Below are 19,881 nucleotides of genomic sequence, written 5' to 3' on the forward strand. Positions count from 1 at the left end.
CAGCCATGAAATTTAAGTCTAATGATGTTGCAAGCTGTCTTTGTGTTCTGTAAACCTGTCATCTCCTTCCAGACCTCACAGCAAACTTTTTTTTCTTCCCCCTGTATGTCTGTGTCTGTCCCATCTTTTTCTGTCTGCGTCTTCTTCTGTCCAGGAATCTGTCGTACAACAACTTGACCCGTCTGGACGAGGGGAGTCTGGCCATGCTGGGGGATCTACACACACTGCGGCTGGGCCGCAACTCCATCAGTCACATCAATGAGGGGGCCTTTAGGGGCCTCAAGGCTCTACGAGTCCTGTAAGTGCACCACCCGTTATTACCAAACCCCAAATAACCCCCCACCCCTCCGTCTCTCTCTCTCTTTTTCTCGCCCCTCATGAAGAGATAAGGTTAGACGTTCCACTTGGGAGCAGTGAAAGCTGAGCTGTTAAATATCGGTGTTGCCTGTGTGATATTTGATATTTATGCTCAAGGATTCCCTTTACAAAGCGTCCTATTAGTCAGTCACTCCAGGAAGTTGCGATCGCAAATATTAATGCAAATTCACTCACGATTCGCTAATTTTGTGCAGACTTGCAATGTCCAACAGTCTGTACAACCTTTCTGCAAATCTGAACGTTTTCTGACCAACCACTGCAACTGGGCTGAATTTTGACCAATCCCCTTGGCCTTCTTTCAATTTAACTTCCTGTTTCATGGCGTTTTTTGAAAGCCAAACCTGCAAGATGAGGCATGTGTGATGCTAAACTCTAACATTTTTTTTTTTTTTTTTTTGCTAAATCCATTTAGACATTTTGTAGGACTTGCTTATACTGTCTAAACACTTCATGTTACCTCGGATGACCAATATGAAGTTCTTCTTTTGCACTTTGAATCCTCCTCAGGACTTGATTTTATTTGTATTGTAAATGTTTTTTACACTTTTAATATTGACAAAAATCCTGACTTTTTCAGGAAGGTTACGTGCAGCAATTTCAACTTTTTTGGAAGACAATGTTATGACAAAAATAAAGTTAAAAAAAAAACTGCAACTTTTTGAAAAAGGTGCACACAAAGTCGACCACAATACTCACAAAACAACACTGCGACATCCTGGGAGGACTGATTAGCATTCATGTATATTCATGCCTGTTTCTTTTATTTTCTGTTGCCATTTGTTGCTTTTTCCTGCCTTTCTTTTCCTCTTTTTCTCCGGTTTGGTGGACAAGCTTGGACTTGAAAGCGTTGCTTTGTTGATATGCCTCCCTGCGTCTAGAACTTGAGAATAAAGACTGTTTCTTCCACCTTTTGCACAAGGTGCCAAAATAAAATAAAGGGAGAGAAGCAAAGAGAGAAAAAGTCTATGGATAAATCCTTCAAAGCCTTTTGGGTCTTGGTTCTTAACTACAGTTTACTTGGCTCTGCTGCTTTCCAGGCTAGGAAAAAAAAACACACACACAACACAAAAAGCAGAGCCAGATCCCCATAGATGAGCTCTCTCACAGCATGCCGATCTGCCAAACACTGGTCTCTCTCTCTTTCTCTCTGTGACACACTGGGGGCTTGTTTACTGGTCACAGAGGGAAGAGACGAGCAGTTTTGATGAGCTCCAGGCTCTTTTCCCATGTTTTTATTTCTGGTGTTTAATCACCCATATTTTCCTTTATTTGTCTGGTTTTTTTTTAATCTTCTGCTTGTGCTATTATCCCTGCGTGTTATCTCATGAAAAACACTTAATGCGCTTTGCCAAAGTATTCCTACCCCATATACTTTTCCACATTACAGCCACAAATCTTAATATATTTTATGAGGGTGTTACGTCATAGGACAGGCAGAGGTCAGCACCCTTTACAACACTGAGTCATTTTTGCATTCGATTTGCATATTTGACCGTTCAAAGCAAAATAACCAGTTTTTACAAATTGTCAAATGTTTCCATAAAAGTAAACGATTGCATTTTTTCATAGAACCTTCGAATTTCAAATAGATGTTAAAAATAATACTCCTTATACTTTGCAACCTAAAGGGAAAAAAATTACTTCACATAAACATTCAGTACATATAAGAGATGTATTAGAGATGCATCTGAAAACCTGCAAAGGCATGTATTTATTGCCCATACATTTTTACAAGTTACTCAATACTTAGTAATTTGGTCAAATTTACTAATAGCCAAAGTTAGAGGGTTTAAAAAGCCACGTAGGTGTCAAACCCCTGTTATAGACCTATTATTAAGAAGTGTAAGAAAAAAGTTACATGTATAAAATCTACATTTAGTCCCTTTTTTTAATGCAATACCCCTAAATACAGTTCTATGCAAACATGTGAATTGATGTTTACAGCTATTTTGCAAAGATGAATGGGCAAAAAGTACATAGCTGTGCAAAGCTTGTGAAAACATACCCCAAACGAGCTGATGCAGCAAAAAGAGGTGTTACGCAAAAACCTCCCATTGAAATACAAGTTTGCACTCGTAACATGAAAAAGTGGGAGAAAATACCAAAGGTACAAATACTTTTCTGTTCCATTTTTAATTTTGCAGGATGTTTTTGAAGACTCTCCTTTCCTTGTCCAAACCTCTGCCCTCTTTGTCTCTTGAGACAGGCCTAATCTAATCAGTGCAGGGGAGGACAGGCATAGGCAGGGCTCTGAAAAAGAGCTGGGGGAGCTTTAATTGGGTATGTGCTGCTGGTTGTGCTGGCATGGGGCTGGAGCCCACATCGGGGTGTGAAAGCTCTGAACAAGCCAGCCTGCCCTCTAATTCGGCCACGGGGGTCGCTGGCTCATTGGGGCCCACCCCCTTTTTCTGCCGGTCCCTCAGTTCCGCGACAGCTCACCCACCCCTGGCTTTGCTTTAACAAGGCAACGCCGATTCAGATCCAGCCAGCCAGAAAGTGTTGGAAATTGGCAGGCCTAGTCGAGCCCCATACCAAAGGCAGCAGCCAGTGGAGGCTGAAAAGAAACGGAGGGGGGAGAGGGATGAATAAAAGATGCTTGGATAGTAAAGGGAGAAGGAGGTGCAGCTGACCATCAGCCTCAAAGGGGTTTCTCAAGTCGGAGGAAGGCCTTTGTCGATTCAGAGGAGTTCTCCAAGTTTGATGTGCTTGATCTTCATGTGGAAGGGGCAAGTCGTGGCTTCTCCTCAGCGATGAGTTCATCTGAGTTTGTTGCACCTCACAGATGCATTCACAAGCTCCCAATGTGCTGTAAAAGAAGTCCCTCTTCTCTATTGATTCTATTGTCTATCTGCCTGACCCTGGCCAAGCTTAGCCCCCTACCGCCATTAAGAGTCTTGGTCGTACCTTACCTGCCACCATTACTCCCAGTTGCCCGCCTCTGACAAGGCATTGTGCTCTCGCCAGTCCCCTCCATGCCATCATGAATTAAACATACGCTCCCTTGCATTGGGGGCTTGCGTCCTTACACGCACTTCTCCATCCCTCTTGAAGGAAAGAATTTGCTCAGTTGGCAGAGCAGAGCAGCAGAGGGGCTCTTCAGGCCAGGTGCAGATGGGGGGGAGGTGGGTCGGAGCGTGGGTGAGCGGGCAACCATAACTTTCAGGGCTGGGAAACTCTTCCCTGTAGAGAGACCCCCATCCTCGTCCATTTCCTTTTGGTCCTTCTTACCCCCCTCTCTTCTCTCCTTCTCTCTGCAGGGAGTTGGACCATAACGACATCTCTGGCACAATAGAGGACACCAACGGGGCCTTCACTGGATTGGACAAGCTCAACAAGCTGTGAGTAGCTTCCCCACATTCATTCCCACCCCCTCCATTTCACTCCATTGTCCTGAGACTCTCTCTGCTCTTCTTTGAAAACAGGAGAACAGAAAAAATGTTTCTGTTCAAATCGAAAGTGTCCATCCAAGTCCTTACTTACTCTTCACTTCCATGTACTTTTTTTAGAACCGTAAAACCCTCATACGTTAGGGTGCATTCACACTAACCCTGTCTGGTCCACTTTAACTGAACTCTAGTTTGTTTGTCTGGTTTTTTTGGGGAGGTGTGAATGCACAATCAAACTCTGGTTCACCTAAAAACCTAGGTCTCGGTTCGTTTGAACGCAAAAAAAGCAGGACGTACACATTAGTGCAAGGCATTCTGGGTAAATACAACCAAAACAAATGCAAGAATCAAGCGCTAGCGGGAGAAATGGCTTTTACCAAAGACAAAACAGAAATCTTACAACCACCAAAATTTGGCACTACTCTTATTTTTGTTTACAATTTGTGAAGAAGGATTTTGGCTCATGTCTTCTTTGGAGGTTTTTGTTTTGTTTTGTTCGAGAAGTTCTTGGTGCAGTGCCACCACAGACGGGGGGTAGACAGTTGGATTGTTTGACTCAATTCAGTGTGAAAGCGGAACCAGCTGAAAATGTAACAACTTTGGTCCCCAATTGAACTCAGTCTACCAGACAATCAGGTATGAAAACACCCTTATTCTATCACCAAAACCTGGAAACAAACGAGATATCCAAGTGATGATAGTGGTTCCTGGTTTGTTCAGGACTTCGAGAGTGTAATCCTCCACAATTTGGATCATGATGCTCCTGAGCTTCCTTTCAGAGTATCCTCTGGTAATTAGCTCCTTGGTGTAATAATGGCGGAACAGTATAATCGCAGGAGAAGGCCGCTGACTGATGTTTGGCTTCAGTGCCAGCGACTGCCCTGTGGAGCTCTAATCCTCGAGGGATGATGTCCTGCAACTTCTGGGTGTGAATCTGTTTTAACAAAGAGATGTTGAATAATTAGATTGTCGATAGGATGCTGTAGATGTCGAGCGCATGCCGAGGAATTCAGTTAGCCATAACATTCAGGTGCATCTCTCTAGTTATGTGTGAAAGTTGTACGAGTTTCTTTGCCTATAACTGAGCTGTTCTATATCAAGTTAGCGATTTGTGAAATTGGAGCGAGACAGAAGTCTTTGTGGCGCTAGGCAAGCAATCATCAACCTGCAGGATGAAAAGACGACGTCTAGCCAAGATGGTTCCCAGTGTGAGCACGGCCGAAAGAAAGAGCCCAAGAAATGTGGAGAGAAAGGGCTTTTCTTCCAGCTGGCAGGGGTTCACTCCCCCAATAGGCTCATTTCTATTTCTGCTCTGTGGCTCTCCGTTCCTCTGCTCCCCTCATTCCCACTGTCTGTTGTTGGGAGCCGGGAGAGGGTGAAATCGAGGGCCGTATTCAGTCATCAAACATCAAACGCCTCGCCTGCCCCGCCCTCTGACCCTGCCCCCTTTTTTTTTGTTTGTTTTTTTTTGTCGTACCGTTGGCGGAAGCAGTCCTCTGTGTCCCAAAGCTGTCAAAGCGAGCCATGGGAAAAAGAAAATGTAGAAGGGGAACAAGAAGAGGACTTCAAAGTGTCCAGCACATGGTGCTTTGCAAATGCCTTCCTTCTTCTTGATCCTTTCCACATTTTGTCTTATTATAGCCACAAACTTCTCAGTATCTTAGTGGTGGAACGAAAAAGGACAGATGGTAGGGCTGGTCGATATGGCTTAAAAATAAAATTGCCAGCTTTTTCATACCGTTTTAGCCAGGTTTTCTATTTTTCCTATCTTTTTTTGTCTGCAAAAAAAAGTTGTTCATTAGCGGTGATGGCTACATTTTCTGTTTTTCGGTTTGCATAATGTTCAACATTGTTTTTTTTATTTATTTTGATTTTAAGCAAGATACGTTTACATTATATATTCCCATATATTCTGGTGCATGTCCAACTTTTCCATGGCAGTCTGAACAGCTCAATTCTGATCTTTTCATGCAAACAAACAAAAGCAAAAAACAGATTTGTTCCACTTGTGGTACTAGATCGAATACATATCTGATGTTTTTTTTTCTACCCTCTAGGAAATTACAGAAAATATTTTTTTTTAAATTTGCTTTTATTTCATTCATCCTTCCTGGGAGTTTTCTGAAAATTCAATCTTCATAAACAGAAAACTATTAATTGATAGAATCAATTTATCAATTTAAAAGATGGACTCACCTACAAAACAGATAAAAGTTGTCTTTGAAAAGCAATTCCTCCTGTCTAAGCTTTACCCAGTTCACATTTCCAGCTCCCCCAGTCCTTTCTCTTTTCATCAGACCCACCCTCTCTAATTGTGCGTCTCTCTCTCTTCCCACCTCTTCTTCCCCTCCCTCCATCAATTGACACCCTGCGTGTTCTGCGACGGCAGGACTTTGTTTAGAAACAAGATCAAATCGGTGGCCAAGAAAGCCTTCGCCGGCCTGGAGACCCTGGAACACCTGTGAGTACCCCACAGCAGAACGACTGGGCGTAAAGACCAGCAGAGGGAGGGCGGGGGAGCAGAGATTGCCTAAAAGTAGCTGGCAGAGGCAAGGTTGCTAGCAATTTAATAGGGTCTTTGTAAAAGGAGAAGACAGAGCAGCCAGCTGCCTCTGTCTCGTTAGTCTAGCTCAATCTCTGCCTGGATCTGGGGGTTTTTTCCCCTCCTTGCCTGGGAACAAGCTATTGAGCATATGGTGAGCTCTGCTGTAAAAACAGAATCCCTATCAGACTTTTGTTTTAAGATTTTGCTAAATGAATGTCAGAGCTAACCTGCATTTGAAAAAAACCCTCAATATCTCCACCTTAGCGTAAAACCGTCACACACCTGATTTAGCCAATTTCCTCCGTGTTGACAGGAACTTGGGTGACAACGCCATCCGCTCTATCCAGCCTGATGCATTCAGCAAGATGAGGAACCTCAAAAGCCTGTGAGTGGGAGCATTGTTTTATACAATTTTACATTATATACAATTCACCCAAATTGAGCTTTTTTTTTTTGCATGTTACAACAAAATTCAAGATGTTTTATCAAGATTTAATAATACACCAATGCAGGGTTTTGCCCATAAAACTAGCTAGGCCTGGTGGTAGGGAAGCTTGAGCTCATCCTGCAACTTTCCGTGTTTTTGAGTTAAAAATTGTATAAAGTTGAGAAGAAATTTGAAAATATCATTATGTAACTACGTGCTATTGGAAGACTTGACCAACAATACCTAAACACTAACTATAAAGTCTTAAAAAACCCTAAAATGAATAAAGCAAGCAAAGCTTAGCAAGTGAAGCCTGGTGGCCCACCAGGCTTATAATGCACTGGGGTAGACCCTGCCAATGGAAAGTCATGCACAGTTATGAAAAGGAAGGAAAATGACAAGGTTTTAAAATGTTTGCGTAGATAATCTTAAAGGTGATTTAGTGTGTTCTGCTCTCCTCTAGTCTCATCCTGAGCAACAGTTTCCTCTGTGACTGCCAGCTCCAGTGGTTGCCTGTCTGGCTGCACATCCATGGCCTACAGGCGGGTGTAAACGCCACCTGTGCCCACCCAGTGAGCTTGCAGGGAATCAGCATATTTGAAGCGCCCCAAAACAGCTTTGTGTGTGGTAAGTTAGGTTTTTCAAGTGTGCGCTTTTTTTGGTCATTCCCACATGCCGCCATATGTTTCCTGACCTGCTTTTTGAACGACCTTCTGTCCAGACGACCTTCCCAAGCCTCAGATCACAGTCCAGCCGGAGAACACGGTGACGGTGCTCGGCAGCGACTTGCGTCTCACCTGCACGGCGGCGAGCAGCAGCTCCTCCCCCATGACGTTCGCCTGGCGCAAAGACCAGGAGCTGCTCCGCCACGGCGAGATGGAGAACTTCGCGCATGTCCGCGCTCAGGGCGACACGCCCGACACGGCGGCGGTCACGGGAGGCGTGATGGAGTACACCACCATCCTGCACCTGCGGCGTGCCACCTTCGCCGATGAGGGCCGCTACCAGTGCATCATCACCAACCACTTTGGCTCCACCTACTCCAGCAAGGCTCAAGTTGTCGTCAACGGTACGTTGTTGTTGCAGGATTAATCACGCGGAAGGGAAATGATTTCCAGAACACAGAAAAACTGTAGAATACTTTTAATCTTTGTTTGGTAAGCTTTCGCTCAAATTAATTGTCTCTTCCTTGGCCACCATCTACTCTAGCATGAACTTGCTAATCAATAAATTTGGCTGTATTTGAATAGGAGGTTCCTGACCATCTTTCTGAAAATGAAGAGTTACAGAATTGCCGCACTAGTATTTATTTGTACTATTTGTCTTTGTGTACAAACCAGAAATCCGCTGAACATGTAGCTTGTTTTTTTCTGTCTGGTTAAAGACAACCAAAACAATTGTGTGAGTCTGAAACACTATCGGGAGAATTGGCTCATGATCTTCTGCAACCGCTAAAATCTGACTCTACTCCATTTTGAGCCCACGTCTTTTTCAGAGGCGATGCTGTTGCTTTCTTAAGTAGTTGCTGGTACAGCACCACCACAGGGAAGGAGGTCTTTCGTTGCAGTGAGAAAGCGAACCGCGCTAGCTGAAAATGCTACAAATGTTGCATTTTTAATCAAGTGTGAAGAAACCCTAAAAGTAGCTCTTGTCAGTATAAGTGAGGAGTTTAAGATCAAGTCAGCAGAAGCAAAAAAAAAAAAGAGTATTATTGGATTAGATTTCCAAATACGTCTGCAGTTTACTTAGGCTGCCAAAAAGCAAGAGAGAGCAAGACTTTTAGCAGATAAGAGTTAATAATAAAAGTTATTCTTTCCAACTTTTAACTTTAAACGGAACTTGCAGAATTAACTTAATAAAATGAGCCACAATCTCTAGGGGGTAGAAGGTTGCTACGCTAGCTGGGCTAATCGTGTTCTTTTAGTATTTGTGGTTTAGTATTAAAGACACTTTAAAATGTTATCTCCATCATCACTTGGTTGTAAAATAATCCTCTTTTACAGTGACTGATCTCATGTCACCTCTGCTTCTTACATTAATAATTAATGACAGCTCCCAGGAGGAAGGCTAGACAGAAATATTTTGAATGCTGTTCTTATTACACTAATATACCATAAATCAGTGTTCGGAGCATTTCTAGTACAAATATCTTGGAGAAAAACAGTTTCCTGTAGAATTCCGCTAAAAGATTTTGGGTACAAAGTCCAAGAACATCTGGAAAAAGAAGTGAATCGCTCGATAATCTTTAACATCTGCCGTTAAATTCTGAAGTAAAAGTTCTGCTCAGAGTAGATCTCGGAACGAAAACCTACAAAACGGCATTGATTATTCCTTTCTCCACAGTCCTGCCGTCTTTCCTGAAGACTCCCAGGGACAGCACCATCCGCACGGGCTACACCGCCAGGTTGGAGTGCGCCGCCGAGGGCCACCCGGCTCCCCAGATCGCCTGGCAGAAAGATGGCGGCACGGACTTCCCCGCCGCCCGGGAGCGCCGGATGCACGTCATGCCCGACGACGACGTGTTCTTCATCACGGACGTGAAGCCCGAGGACATGGGCGTGTACAGCTGCACGGCCAAGAACACGGCAGGCACCGTGTCGGCCAACGCCACTCTCACCGTCCTGGGTAAGAGGTTCCCACGGCGACGTGTGGAAATAGCCGGGCGCTCGGTTGGGAATCGGTCAGAATGAGGAGCTTTTTTATTTTTCTTTTCTCGGCAGCTGCGGCCGTGCTGCGGGTCAGGGGGCAGAGGTCGTGGATAGGGGTCAGAGTGTGGACGGTGATAGGGGGGGGTTCTCACAGAGGGGCGTTTGTTAGGCATTCCCACCCCCTTCTCTCCTCTCAGTGGGAGGGACTACCTCGCTGCAGGCCTCACTGCTCCCAGTTTATTGGTTGTTTTACTCAGCAAACAAAACAGACTTCACTCCTGTAAGCAGCGCAGCGCACACACAACATCTTTGTGATTAGATGAGCAATGCAGCCCCCTGAAGCAAAAAAAGAAAAAAACAAAACTATTATTCTCAAACTTTTAGATTTAGGTTAGCCTTCTCTGCTAATCTACCCGGCAACGCAAAACACTGAATCAACAGAGCCTGTGTGCCGAATCTGTGATGTTTGGGTTGGTGCAGGGGGATGGTGACTGCAGTTGAGGGGCCCCTGTCTGGAAAAGAAAGATGGGGGGAGGAGAGGAAGGGTGAAGCAAAGGAGAACTGGTATGTATGGGGAGGGGAGGACTAGAGGGGAAAAAAACAAAAAGAGAGGAGGGGGGATTGATGGAGATGGAGAAAGTATAGATAGAAGAAAAATTGGGGAGGCTGAAGTGGGTTAAGTGAGATCTCTTAATCTGTATATCCCATCGTGAGGGGAAGTGCCGAGTCTGAGAGGCTGACCCTCTCACACGCACCCACGCCCACAAGCACACACACACACACACTCACTCTCTCTCTCTCTTGCACCGAATTCAATGCAGCTCATTCTCCAGAATGTAAAAGTCACTCAGAGACACACTGGCTGCATTGTTCCACAGAGGATTCTCCCGCAGAGGAAATCTTGTTAGTGTGTTGTGATAAAACGTTAACTGATGCCACAGTCGATGAGATGCAGGAGGAACGTTGTTGAATGAGACGGGGCTTTTCTCTGGGATCCTGCCACTATTCTACTGTAATAATATGGAGCAGAAAACTTAGAATGTTTTCAGCTCAGTTTCTCCAGAAATTGTGCCAGGATAGTGCACAATCCTGGCACAATGTTTTACCGGTAATGGTGGCGTTTGTTTAAATCAGCTGAGTTCCTGGAGTTGACCAGTAGTATTCAAGCAGACTTGGGGTCTGGATCAGGAGTCTGCAAACTTTACAACCCAAAGAGCCATTTTACCCCCAGTGACACTACAGAAAACCTTTTTAGAGCTGCAAAACGCTACATGACCTTTTGAGAAAACTAAACTTTAGGGTTGTAAAATATACAAAAATCTTGCAAAAATAATAAAGAGTGCAGTTTAATTTACAGCATGCTGATATAAATGTAGCAAAACCAGATGTGGTGTGCTGATTATTCAGTTGGGGCGCCAATTATTCAGTTTACTACAGATTATTAATTTACGCAGTCAAAAGTTGACAGGTTAAATATGAAAATATAACCTGTCAGAAAGAAAAATGTGGGAACATTTTTCAAATTTCTTTTTGCCAGATTTGTTAAAAAAAAATCATACACAATAAATAAGAAATTGAAATATGTCAGAATATAAAAAAGTGTTGTTTATACATTTATGAATGTCTCAGTTCCAGAATAAAATATTAGAAAATAAAGTATCTGTGGTTGATGCTGGTGCAGTCTCCAACCTAATGACAGGAAAAATAGCTCTAAGGAATTGTAGATGTTTACAGTCATTCTATGGTGGACATTTTGTGCAATTATTTACTCATTCTTCACGGTTTTTAGTTAAGTCAACGAGAGCCACTGCGAAATGTCCAAAAGGCCACAAGTTGGAGTTTAAGTCAATGTTCTTGTTGCTGAGAGACCAAATGTTGATGCTTCCTGTGTTGCTTTCTGACTAATATCTTGTCATCTGTGACAGCGGCACCCTCACCCAAGGAAACTTAAGGTCTTAAAATTAACCCTGCTATTCTGAGTCATATATAATTTGGTAACTGGAGAAAAAAAAACTGCATCAAATTCCAACTCCTTTCCTCCTTCCTTGTTCTCCAGAGACTCCCCATCTGGCACAGGAAATGGAGGACCGCAGCGTGGCGGTGGGCGACACGGTGGCGCTGCAGTGCAAAGCCCTTGGCAGTCCGCCCCCGCGCATCACCTGGCTGCGTGACGACCAGCCGCTGCGACCCTCCGACCGGCACTACTTCACCCCGGGCAACCAGCTGCTGGTCATCAGCGCCGCCGTGGCGGAGGACGCCGGACGCTACACCTGCCTCATGTCCAACACACTGGGCACGGAGCGCGCCCACAGCCAGCTGGCGGTGACGCAGCGCCGGGGCGCGTGTGCGCAGCCGGCGGGCCTCAGCATGTTCACCATCGGCATCATCGTCATCGCCGTGGTGACGAGCATCGTGGCCACGTCGCTGGTGTGGGTCTGCATCATCTACCAGACGAGGAAGAAGAGTGAAGAGTGCAGCGTGACCAACACGGGTGAGTTCAGAACCGAGAACCAGAGAGGACCCTGATTGATTCCGGTTTCTAACGTCTCCGTTTATTCGCTCCAGACGAGACGATCGTCCCTCCGGACGTCCCCAGCTACCTGTCGTCTCAGGGCACGCTGTCCGAGCGGCAGGACGTGTGCATCCGCGTGGAAGCCGGAGGTGGCCCGCAGCCCAACGGGCATGTCGTGGATGCCTCAGGTACCCATCAGTCCCCCCACCGCTGCCTCGCTACTCCAAATATTTGTTCTGCCAGCAGCCTCCGGTGTCTCTGAAAGCCTGCTCAGAGTCGTAAATAACTACCAACAGACACTCTTAACACGATTTACTGCCTTCAAATGATTTATCTCCCTCCTCCGTGGCTGCAGGTTTCGACGGAGCGGTGGTGTGCACAGACTGCATGGAGACCGGCAACAGCTACTCCAACGACGCCGACTACCTGGCCCACGGATACGGCTTCACTCGGAGCGCCGAGTACCAGCAGCTGCAGCTGCTGGGGCCCCCGCGCTACTCTCAGTGTAACCCGGGGGAACCGAGGGGCACGGGGTCGCACGCAGCCGCTCCGCTCTGCAACGGCACTCCCCGCGGAAACCGAAAGGACACGCAAGGATCCACTTTCCCCAAAAATCACGACACGATAGAGAGGAGTCACGACGAGCGAAAAGGTTCGTGTGCAGATCTGGGATGGGTTTTTTTTGGGGGGTTGGGGGAGGTTTATTCTCATTGCTTAGAGGAAAATCAAAAAAAAAAAAAAAAAAAAGTCAACAGTGAGCCATAAATTTAGCTGAATTCCTGAATCTTTACTCTCTCACAGGAATATCGCTTACATCAGGTGAGCTCATAGAGAACTGAAGAGAAACTCAGGAGTCCTTGTCAATTTACATCTGGTTGTGAGTTATTATTGCATGACCAGAGTCCCTCAGGACATGAGAGAAAAAAAAACAAGAACCAAAAAACGCTGAAATAAAAACCTTCCCTCGCCGCCAGACTCCTGCGGCTGCGTGTGCAGGCCTGCGCTGGGATTTAGCCGGGGAGTCATGTGATTGGAATTGGCTTTCGAATGCCGATTCTCACCTCTGCATGTCGGCGCAGCTCTGTGCTCACATTCCACTCCCTTAGTTTCCTGAAGCTGAATGATTGGTTTATGCACAAGTCCTGCCACAGCCCAGAATCATTATGTGGAAGAGACGACCAGTAAATCCACTGCAGGAAATTCGTTATCATTTTTAAAGAACCGCCATTTTATTTTGTATTGTAAAATGAAGAAAAACCTCAACTTTTTGTTAAAAAAAAAAAAAGAAAATAGATGGATATACTTCCATCTGTGGTGTTTTGATATTTGGAGAAGATGTATAATTTCCAACCTGATGACTAGAAGAAATTTGTCTTCAAATTACCAGTAAAGACTTTAAAAAGTCAGTACTTGTAGTGTCATTCTGCTGTGAAAATCTAATTCAGTTACTCCACAAAGAACTGTAAAACTATTTTTTTACAGTATTTAGTATTTTAAAACACATTTGTCAAGTGTAGCCATTGTGGAAAATCTAGAAAGCCACTAATGGCTTCGGAGCTTTAGATGAAAGCATATTTTTGTGTTAGAGTGGCCTAGTCAAAGCCCTGTCATCCTAAATCCAATTAAGAATCGGAACTTTGGCGTTTGCAGATGCTCTCGAGTTACTTAGTGGAGAAAGATAAAGCGTCTCTACAAAATATTTAGTTAATAGGCTAAACACAATTACAAATCTATTTTGTCTACTTTGCAGTACTTCTGTCTTGGCCTTTGCCACCGTCGATGTCGTTGACCTGACGTTTTCCCTCCCGTGTGTCTTTGTCTCGCAGCCAGCAGAGCGGGTCACACGTTGGCGGGTCACACGTTGGCGGGTCCGCCGTCGCAGGACGACTCCTTCCACGAGCCGGTGAAGCTGCCCGGCGGGATGAGCCGCCCGCACACGGACACCGACTGCGAGCCTGAGCTCAGGCAGACTCTGCTGCCTAACGGACACGCCCTCAGAGCCTCTCAGAATGAGAGTGCCCCCCTGAGGAGAGCCAGCGACTAGCAGACACTGAATCAAGCCCCAAAATGTGGACTTTTTTTTTTTAAGGAAAAAAAAAAATCTTTCTTTGCACTGGGAAATAAACTGCTACCTCACATCGAGGGGAACGATCCCGAGCCTCCCGGATCCGAGGACCGACACGGCGATTCCGGGGAGGACCAATAGGGAGAGAGTCCAGAGTTTGAAGATGGAGCTTGTGCGGGTGGCGTCCCGCCCGAGCGTATCGGCTGTACATTGTTTAAAACCTTCATTTGGGAGGTGACCGGTTTAAAGAAAGAACTGTAGCGCCCAAAAAAAAAATAATGTGACTTGCATTTGAAGCATGCAAACAGAGAGAATCTTGTACAGTGTAATTATGTGCAGTAGAGGGGGAAAAAAGAGAAATATACAGTGGGACTTTTGACTGTACATAAGAGTTTTCTTATATATTATATAACTTTTTCAAAAGAGTGTTTGAATATATGTGCATGGCAAAGAAAGAAGTGATATTTTTATTGTTAGGGGAAAAAGAAAACAGCCTTTTTCAGCTTTTACCAACATCCAGCTGCAGTGCCTTATTGCATGATCAAAGATTCAACCTGTGATTTTAATTTTTTTTTTTTTTTTTAAATGAAACTTTAAAAAAAAAAATAATACAGGTACACCCTTTATCGCAAACAAAACACTTGGTTGCACTTGACGGTATGTTTTTAGTTTTTTGTAAAGCGCCACCAGCTATGGCCTTACAGAAACACAATTCCTGTGCGTTGTTGCGGTATGAAGGAAGAGCTTCGATGTGAAACCGTTTCGGTACGTTTGTGGGTCAGTCAGTCAGCTCAAGCACTTTTTAAATTCTTCAGAAACAGACCGTGCACATCATCTGTCCATAGGAATACGGGGAACCTGCTCCGGGTGGAGCACTTTTTTCAGAGTCACCAGAACATGTGCCGTCAATGTTTTTCCACCCGTTTGATATCGTTATGCTACAGATTGCCACAAAGCTGCTCTGAACCTACTAGGATTAATGTGTTCTCTCAAGGTGGTTGAATTTAGTGACATTGTGACAAATGTCATGAAACTTTTATCATCACCTGGAAGCCGCAAAAGCCAAAAATGACCCCGAATATAAATGGAGATGCACCGATCAGTGGCCAATATTTGGCACATTTTTAGAGTTCCAAGACGAAACTCTGAGATTTCCATAAAGCAGCGAACTCCATTCAGTTTCCTACCGAAGGTGAGCGAACACCCTGTTTTTACACCTATATATATAAACAGTCTTGCGTCTTATGTCAGTATGAACTTCCATGCCAAGGAGTGTTGCCAGCACAGCCTGGTGTTAATTAATAGGGAAAACAAAGGCAATTTTGAAATATTGGCTAATATGAAAATCGGCCGATTCCAGTCACCAGCTGACGTATCGGTGCATCGCTACTCGTCACAGGGAAGGCGGCGTCTTTCCCTCTCCATTCATTATCTATGGAGCCAGCGTAGTGACGCGACAGTCGCTTAAATTTCGAGCTTGTAGACAGCGACAAATTTTTTTTACATTTTTTCCCCCAAAAGTTTTCAGTTTTTATCGCTGTCCACTCTGCCGCCCCCCCTGTACGTCGAGCCCATAAGGCACATTCACAATGGAAAGTTACAATCGTGCGAATTTGGCTTCATTTTATGACGTTACTGCCGTAATCGTCCTGTTGTAGCAAAAAAAAAAAAAGGCCAGTATTCCACCCACTTCCATCACTGCAGTTCAGATATGCGTCATGTCTTGAGGGTAAACGCTGTGAACCGCCGGGAAGCTTGTGAACTCTAACCAAACTCGGATCGATGCGTCCAGGCACCCTCCGCCTTCTCCCACAGATCCTGAACACACCGGGCCACGTTCAGTCGGAGCAGTTTCATTGGGTTTCAGTACCAGAGGTAAGGCGGAGGACATCGTCCTCCTGTTACACCTACCAGAGGTGACTTTACCTCCGAGAGCACGCAGAGATTTTCCCCCCCTCCTTCACCCTAAAGGGACGATAGACAGAGAGAGAGCGAGGTGCAGTTCATGTTCTGAGACTAATTTATTGAAGCAAAGCGTCTGTACCAATGTCAAAGCTAAAATAATAATTAAAAAAAAACAGTGAAGTGTCTAACATGGCATCTAAGTGTCTAATAAAATCACATTTTGCTATGATGGCCGGTGTTGTGCCTGTTTTTTTATTGTTGTTTTTTTTTTCCCTGTTTCGAGCTGAGTTGGCGTTTGGTCCTGATCTCCTCCCTCCTGTTGCGGTGGTGATGCAGAGGTCATCAGTTCAAATGAAGCGCTCGCTGCGACATGAAACAAAGCTGAACCTCCAGCAGGAATGTCTCCTGGCTCCTCGCAGCTCCAAAGACAGCAGGCATTGTGTTTGTTTTTTTGTACCCTCTCCTAGCCGCGGCCTGTTGGACGTTCCTGCTTTTGACTGCAGGTTGACTTCAGGATGTGCATTGCAGATGGATGATTGTCACCAGGTGATTGACAGACTCCAGGCTGTGGCCTCCACCAATCACACACCGACTACTGTTGCTCAGCAGCACAGTGACGCTCTGATTGTCTTTCACGTCCTTTCGGTTTTCTCGACACTGACGCGTGAAAGACAGAAAAAAAACCTCTGGCGCCAACACCAAAATGTCTCCCTGCATGTAAACGTGACCACGCCCCTTCCTCCGTCTGACGCACAGGACACATTTGTTGCTCTTATTTTGAACCAAGCAATATCAGAGCCTGGAGAAACGGAACGTAAACAAAGCAAGTGCTTATATATAACTTGTAAATAAGAAACTACATTTTAACATACAGTTGGAACCTAAAGTTTACATAAAGAGGTTTTTTTCCCCCAGTCTCAAGTTAAATCTCTTGTTTTAGATCGGTCAAAAATGATTTCCATTGACTAAATGATAAACATAAAATCTTTTTTCTCATTCTGACAAAACAAGATACGTTGGTTTCAACCGGATACACGCAAAACCTGGAAAATCTCCCCTTCCGCGTGTCTCGCCCTCCACCGTTGTCACAACAACCTGCTTTTGCGGGGAGCGAGGTAGAAACCGGATCAAACGCAGACATGAAATGTGCACGCGGCAAGTTGCGGATCCCAGCAGCCGATGTCTCGGGAACCTTCGCAGGCCGAATCAAAGCCACATGCCTGGCCCGGGCCGCAAGTAGGACAAATGTTCAGGAATTTCTTTTGTGACCAGCTTGGCGCCCAGACGCGTTTCTCATCGCAGCAGCGTATTAGGAATCTAAAAAAAATGCCATATCGATGCAGTAATATGGCATTGTGGGAAAGTATTTTACTCCTTAACGGTTTCAGATTGGCAAACTAAAAATTAGCAAAGACGATTTGACTGAGAAGAAAAACACAGACGGGCCCATTTGTCTGTGACTGGTCAAACGTTTCGATTAACAAATAATAATAATAATAAAAATACTGAAATAGGCCAGCATGAAGTAGGCTAAAGGACTTAAAAATTTTTTTTTTTTTAAAAAGCAAAACATCACGATCTGATCTGCAGAAATGAAAGAACATCGGCAGGGATCTATAAAGGATGTGAGCAGCTGCGCTAGAGCCAGTTTCGGTGCCCGATTCTCCAAGCGAATATTCATTTACTAACGCAACTTACCATATAGGCCATGCACAACTGCAAGTATGAACTGATGCATTGTGGGTTTAACTCACGATCTAGTCAAGCTGCAGTTGATTTCTTGCTAAAAATTTGATGCTAAAATGCTAATACCCCCAAATGTGACTTTCAGAGGACATCCTACATTTTCCACCATCTAAATCCAGCAAAATTAACACATTCAAAAAAAATAAAATAAAAATCCCCCTCCCTTCAGTTCCTTCCATGTTTTCCACCTCACAACACAATAAAGTCATGACAGGTAAAGACCTCGAGCTGTAGTGAAGAATCCTGTGGAGCAGCTGAGCCTCCACATCAAACCCCACAGGCCTGTTAATTCAACAAAGTGCTCTATTGTTGGCGGCGTCTCAGGGGGAGGGGGGGGAAAAATACGGCTCTGGTAGGTGGGATGAGGTCAGATTTGCTCTAGTTGGAATGCAACAACGGTGACATATCGCCGCGTCTCCCGGGTGGGTCTCTTGCGCAGGTGGCTGAGCTCAACAGAGAAGAAAATATGGATAAAACATTAAACACACGGACATTAAATGTTGTAGGACCGAAGTCTAGAGTGTGACGGGGTGAGGGGGTTAAATCACAAGAAGTATAAAAGACAGTCTTTAATTCCAAAATCCATTCCAAAATGACAGGACAGAATCATAAATGCTGCTAGAGTCTTTTCCACGTTATCCACCAGCAATGCTGGAATGCATCCTGGGTAACGTAGTCAGCTTCGAATCCTCGGGGCACCGAGCTGGTGGCGTACCCCAAGCTGCACGGCGACACCGAGGGTCCACTGTGTGTGTGTGTGTGTGTGTGTGGGTGTGTGTGTGTGGGTGTGTGTGTGTGTGTGTGAGATAGTGCCGTGAAGCCCCGCTATAGTAAAGCGCGGCGGACCTTTTCGTACGCTCCCAGGAAGATGAAGCCTCCCACGCTGATGAAGGCCATCCTCGGGACGCTGCCTGCAAACAGCCTGCGGGAAACACACGGAAACCACAAGGCGTCACCTTCTCTGGAGAAATGACAAGAAATGGAGAACAGCTGCAGTTTTCGCTCTTGGTTCCTAGAAGACCCTCTAACGCAGGGGCGTCAAAACTCATTTTTGGGGGGGTTTTGGGCCAAATCAAGAACATGACTGCTCTTAAAGGGCCGGATGGGCCAGAATGCATTGATAAAAAAAAAAAAAAAAAAAACTGTTCACAAACCGTTCAAATATCAATGAATTCTTAAAATTAAATGATGTTACTGGACATCTTTTCAGTCCCTCCAGGATTTCCTGTTTGTGGGACTAATTTGGAAATATTTGCGCTTATTTATGACGGTAAATTTGACCTTTTATTACTCGCTGTAGAGATCATGGGCTATAATCTGACATCATCTAAGAGGCAGCTGCTTAGCACAATGACGATTTTTTTTTTTTTTCAATTTTTGAGAAAAATCTGCAATAAACTCCCAATTGATGGCACCAAAAAAGTGTGGTGGATTTGTAGACTATATGCATAAATGTCCACGTGCTCTAACATTTGTTCTGTTTTTCTTCATTTCTGCTGCGACGATTTTAACTGCATTTACTTTTCCAATCTGTTCGACGCAAACGAGATGTTCTTAAGAGACGCGGCGATCAGAGCAGACCTGGCGAGAAGGATTTTAGTCGATTCCGATTTTTCTTTAAAACCGGAACTGGATGAGCAAAGTTCAAAATGAGATTCCAAGCTCACTCAGAGCTAGTTATCTTTATTAGGAGCGGAGGCGACGTCACACCGCGCGAGTGACATCAGAAGCTTATTGAAACAATAGCACAGAAAACTTGTGACATGTCAAAGCCAATGAAATATTAGTGTGCAACATTTTTTTGGGAGGGGTGGCGTTTAATAAGTCTGAGTCAGAGGACATGCTTATGCTTTCAGAAAAATCGGCATATAATCCTGATACCAACTTCAAGATGAGCCAAATAAAACATGTATATTATATGCAAAAGCAGTTCCACAAAATAACTTTCAGGCTAGCTTTTAGCAGACAGTTTTAGCATCTCGTGTTTAGCTTCAACATTTGACAGAACCGGACTAATTTATGGCGTTCTGGTGTTCAGGTGCTGGGAAACGGTGAGGCTTAAAGCTTCAGGGGGTTTTTCATTGTCTTCTTCTTCTCCTTCTTCTTCTTCTTTTTTTAAGGTCTGACTTTGGGGGCCCAACGAGTCGCTGTTGACGTTATGGAGGTCAGAGGATGTTACGGGCCATGAGAGAGCGCCCATATCCCAAGATCCGAGCCTCCCACTCTCCTCCTGACGCACACAGCTGCTTTTGGAATTAGGCTTCAATCC

General features: G+C 44.8%; 2 protein-coding genes across 5 annotated transcripts in view; one reads left to right on the top strand and one right to left on the bottom strand.

Moving 5' to 3' along the window:
* lrig1 (leucine-rich repeats and immunoglobulin-like domains 1) overlaps window positions 1–15,634 on the top strand; it is a 53,931-nt gene extending 38,297 nt beyond the window's left edge. Inside the window, exons 8-18 of the mRNA XM_028003998.1 lie at window positions 155–298; window positions 3,636–3,716; window positions 6,154–6,225; window positions 6,623–6,694; window positions 7,200–7,363; window positions 7,458–7,805; window positions 9,080–9,361; window positions 11,441–11,875; window positions 11,950–12,084; window positions 12,252–12,548; window positions 13,723–15,634. Of these exons, the coding sequence (XP_027859799.1) occupies window positions 155–298; window positions 3,636–3,716; window positions 6,154–6,225; window positions 6,623–6,694; window positions 7,200–7,363; window positions 7,458–7,805; window positions 9,080–9,361; window positions 11,441–11,875; window positions 11,950–12,084; window positions 12,252–12,548; window positions 13,723–13,940 (2,248 nt within the window). The 3' untranslated portion in view covers window positions 13,941–15,634. The remainder of the gene's footprint in view (window positions 1–154; window positions 299–3,635; window positions 3,717–6,153; window positions 6,226–6,622; window positions 6,695–7,199; window positions 7,364–7,457; window positions 7,806–9,079; window positions 9,362–11,440; window positions 11,876–11,949; window positions 12,085–12,251; window positions 12,549–13,722) is intronic.
* A 277-nt stretch (window positions 15,635–15,911) lies between these two features.
* slc25a26 (solute carrier family 25 member 26) overlaps window positions 15,912–19,881 on the bottom strand; it is a 69,195-nt gene continuing 65,225 nt past the window's right edge. For 2 of the 4 annotated variants that reach the window (XM_028003999.1, XM_028004001.1), the window contains exon 9: window positions 15,912–18,534. In XM_028003999.1, coding sequence (XP_027859800.1) covers window positions 18,248–18,534 — 287 coding nt within the window. In that variant the 3' untranslated portion in view covers window positions 15,912–18,247. The remainder of the gene's footprint in view (window positions 18,535–19,881) is intronic. The other 2 variants (XM_028004003.1, XM_028004002.1) reach the window with 2 other exon arrangements.

The sequence above is a fragment of the Xiphophorus couchianus genome, chromosome 20 (assembly GCF_001444195.1).
Source record: "Xiphophorus couchianus chromosome 20, X_couchianus-1.0, whole genome shotgun sequence".
Classification (NCBI taxonomy): Eukaryota; Metazoa; Chordata; class Actinopteri; order Cyprinodontiformes; family Poeciliidae; genus Xiphophorus; species Xiphophorus couchianus.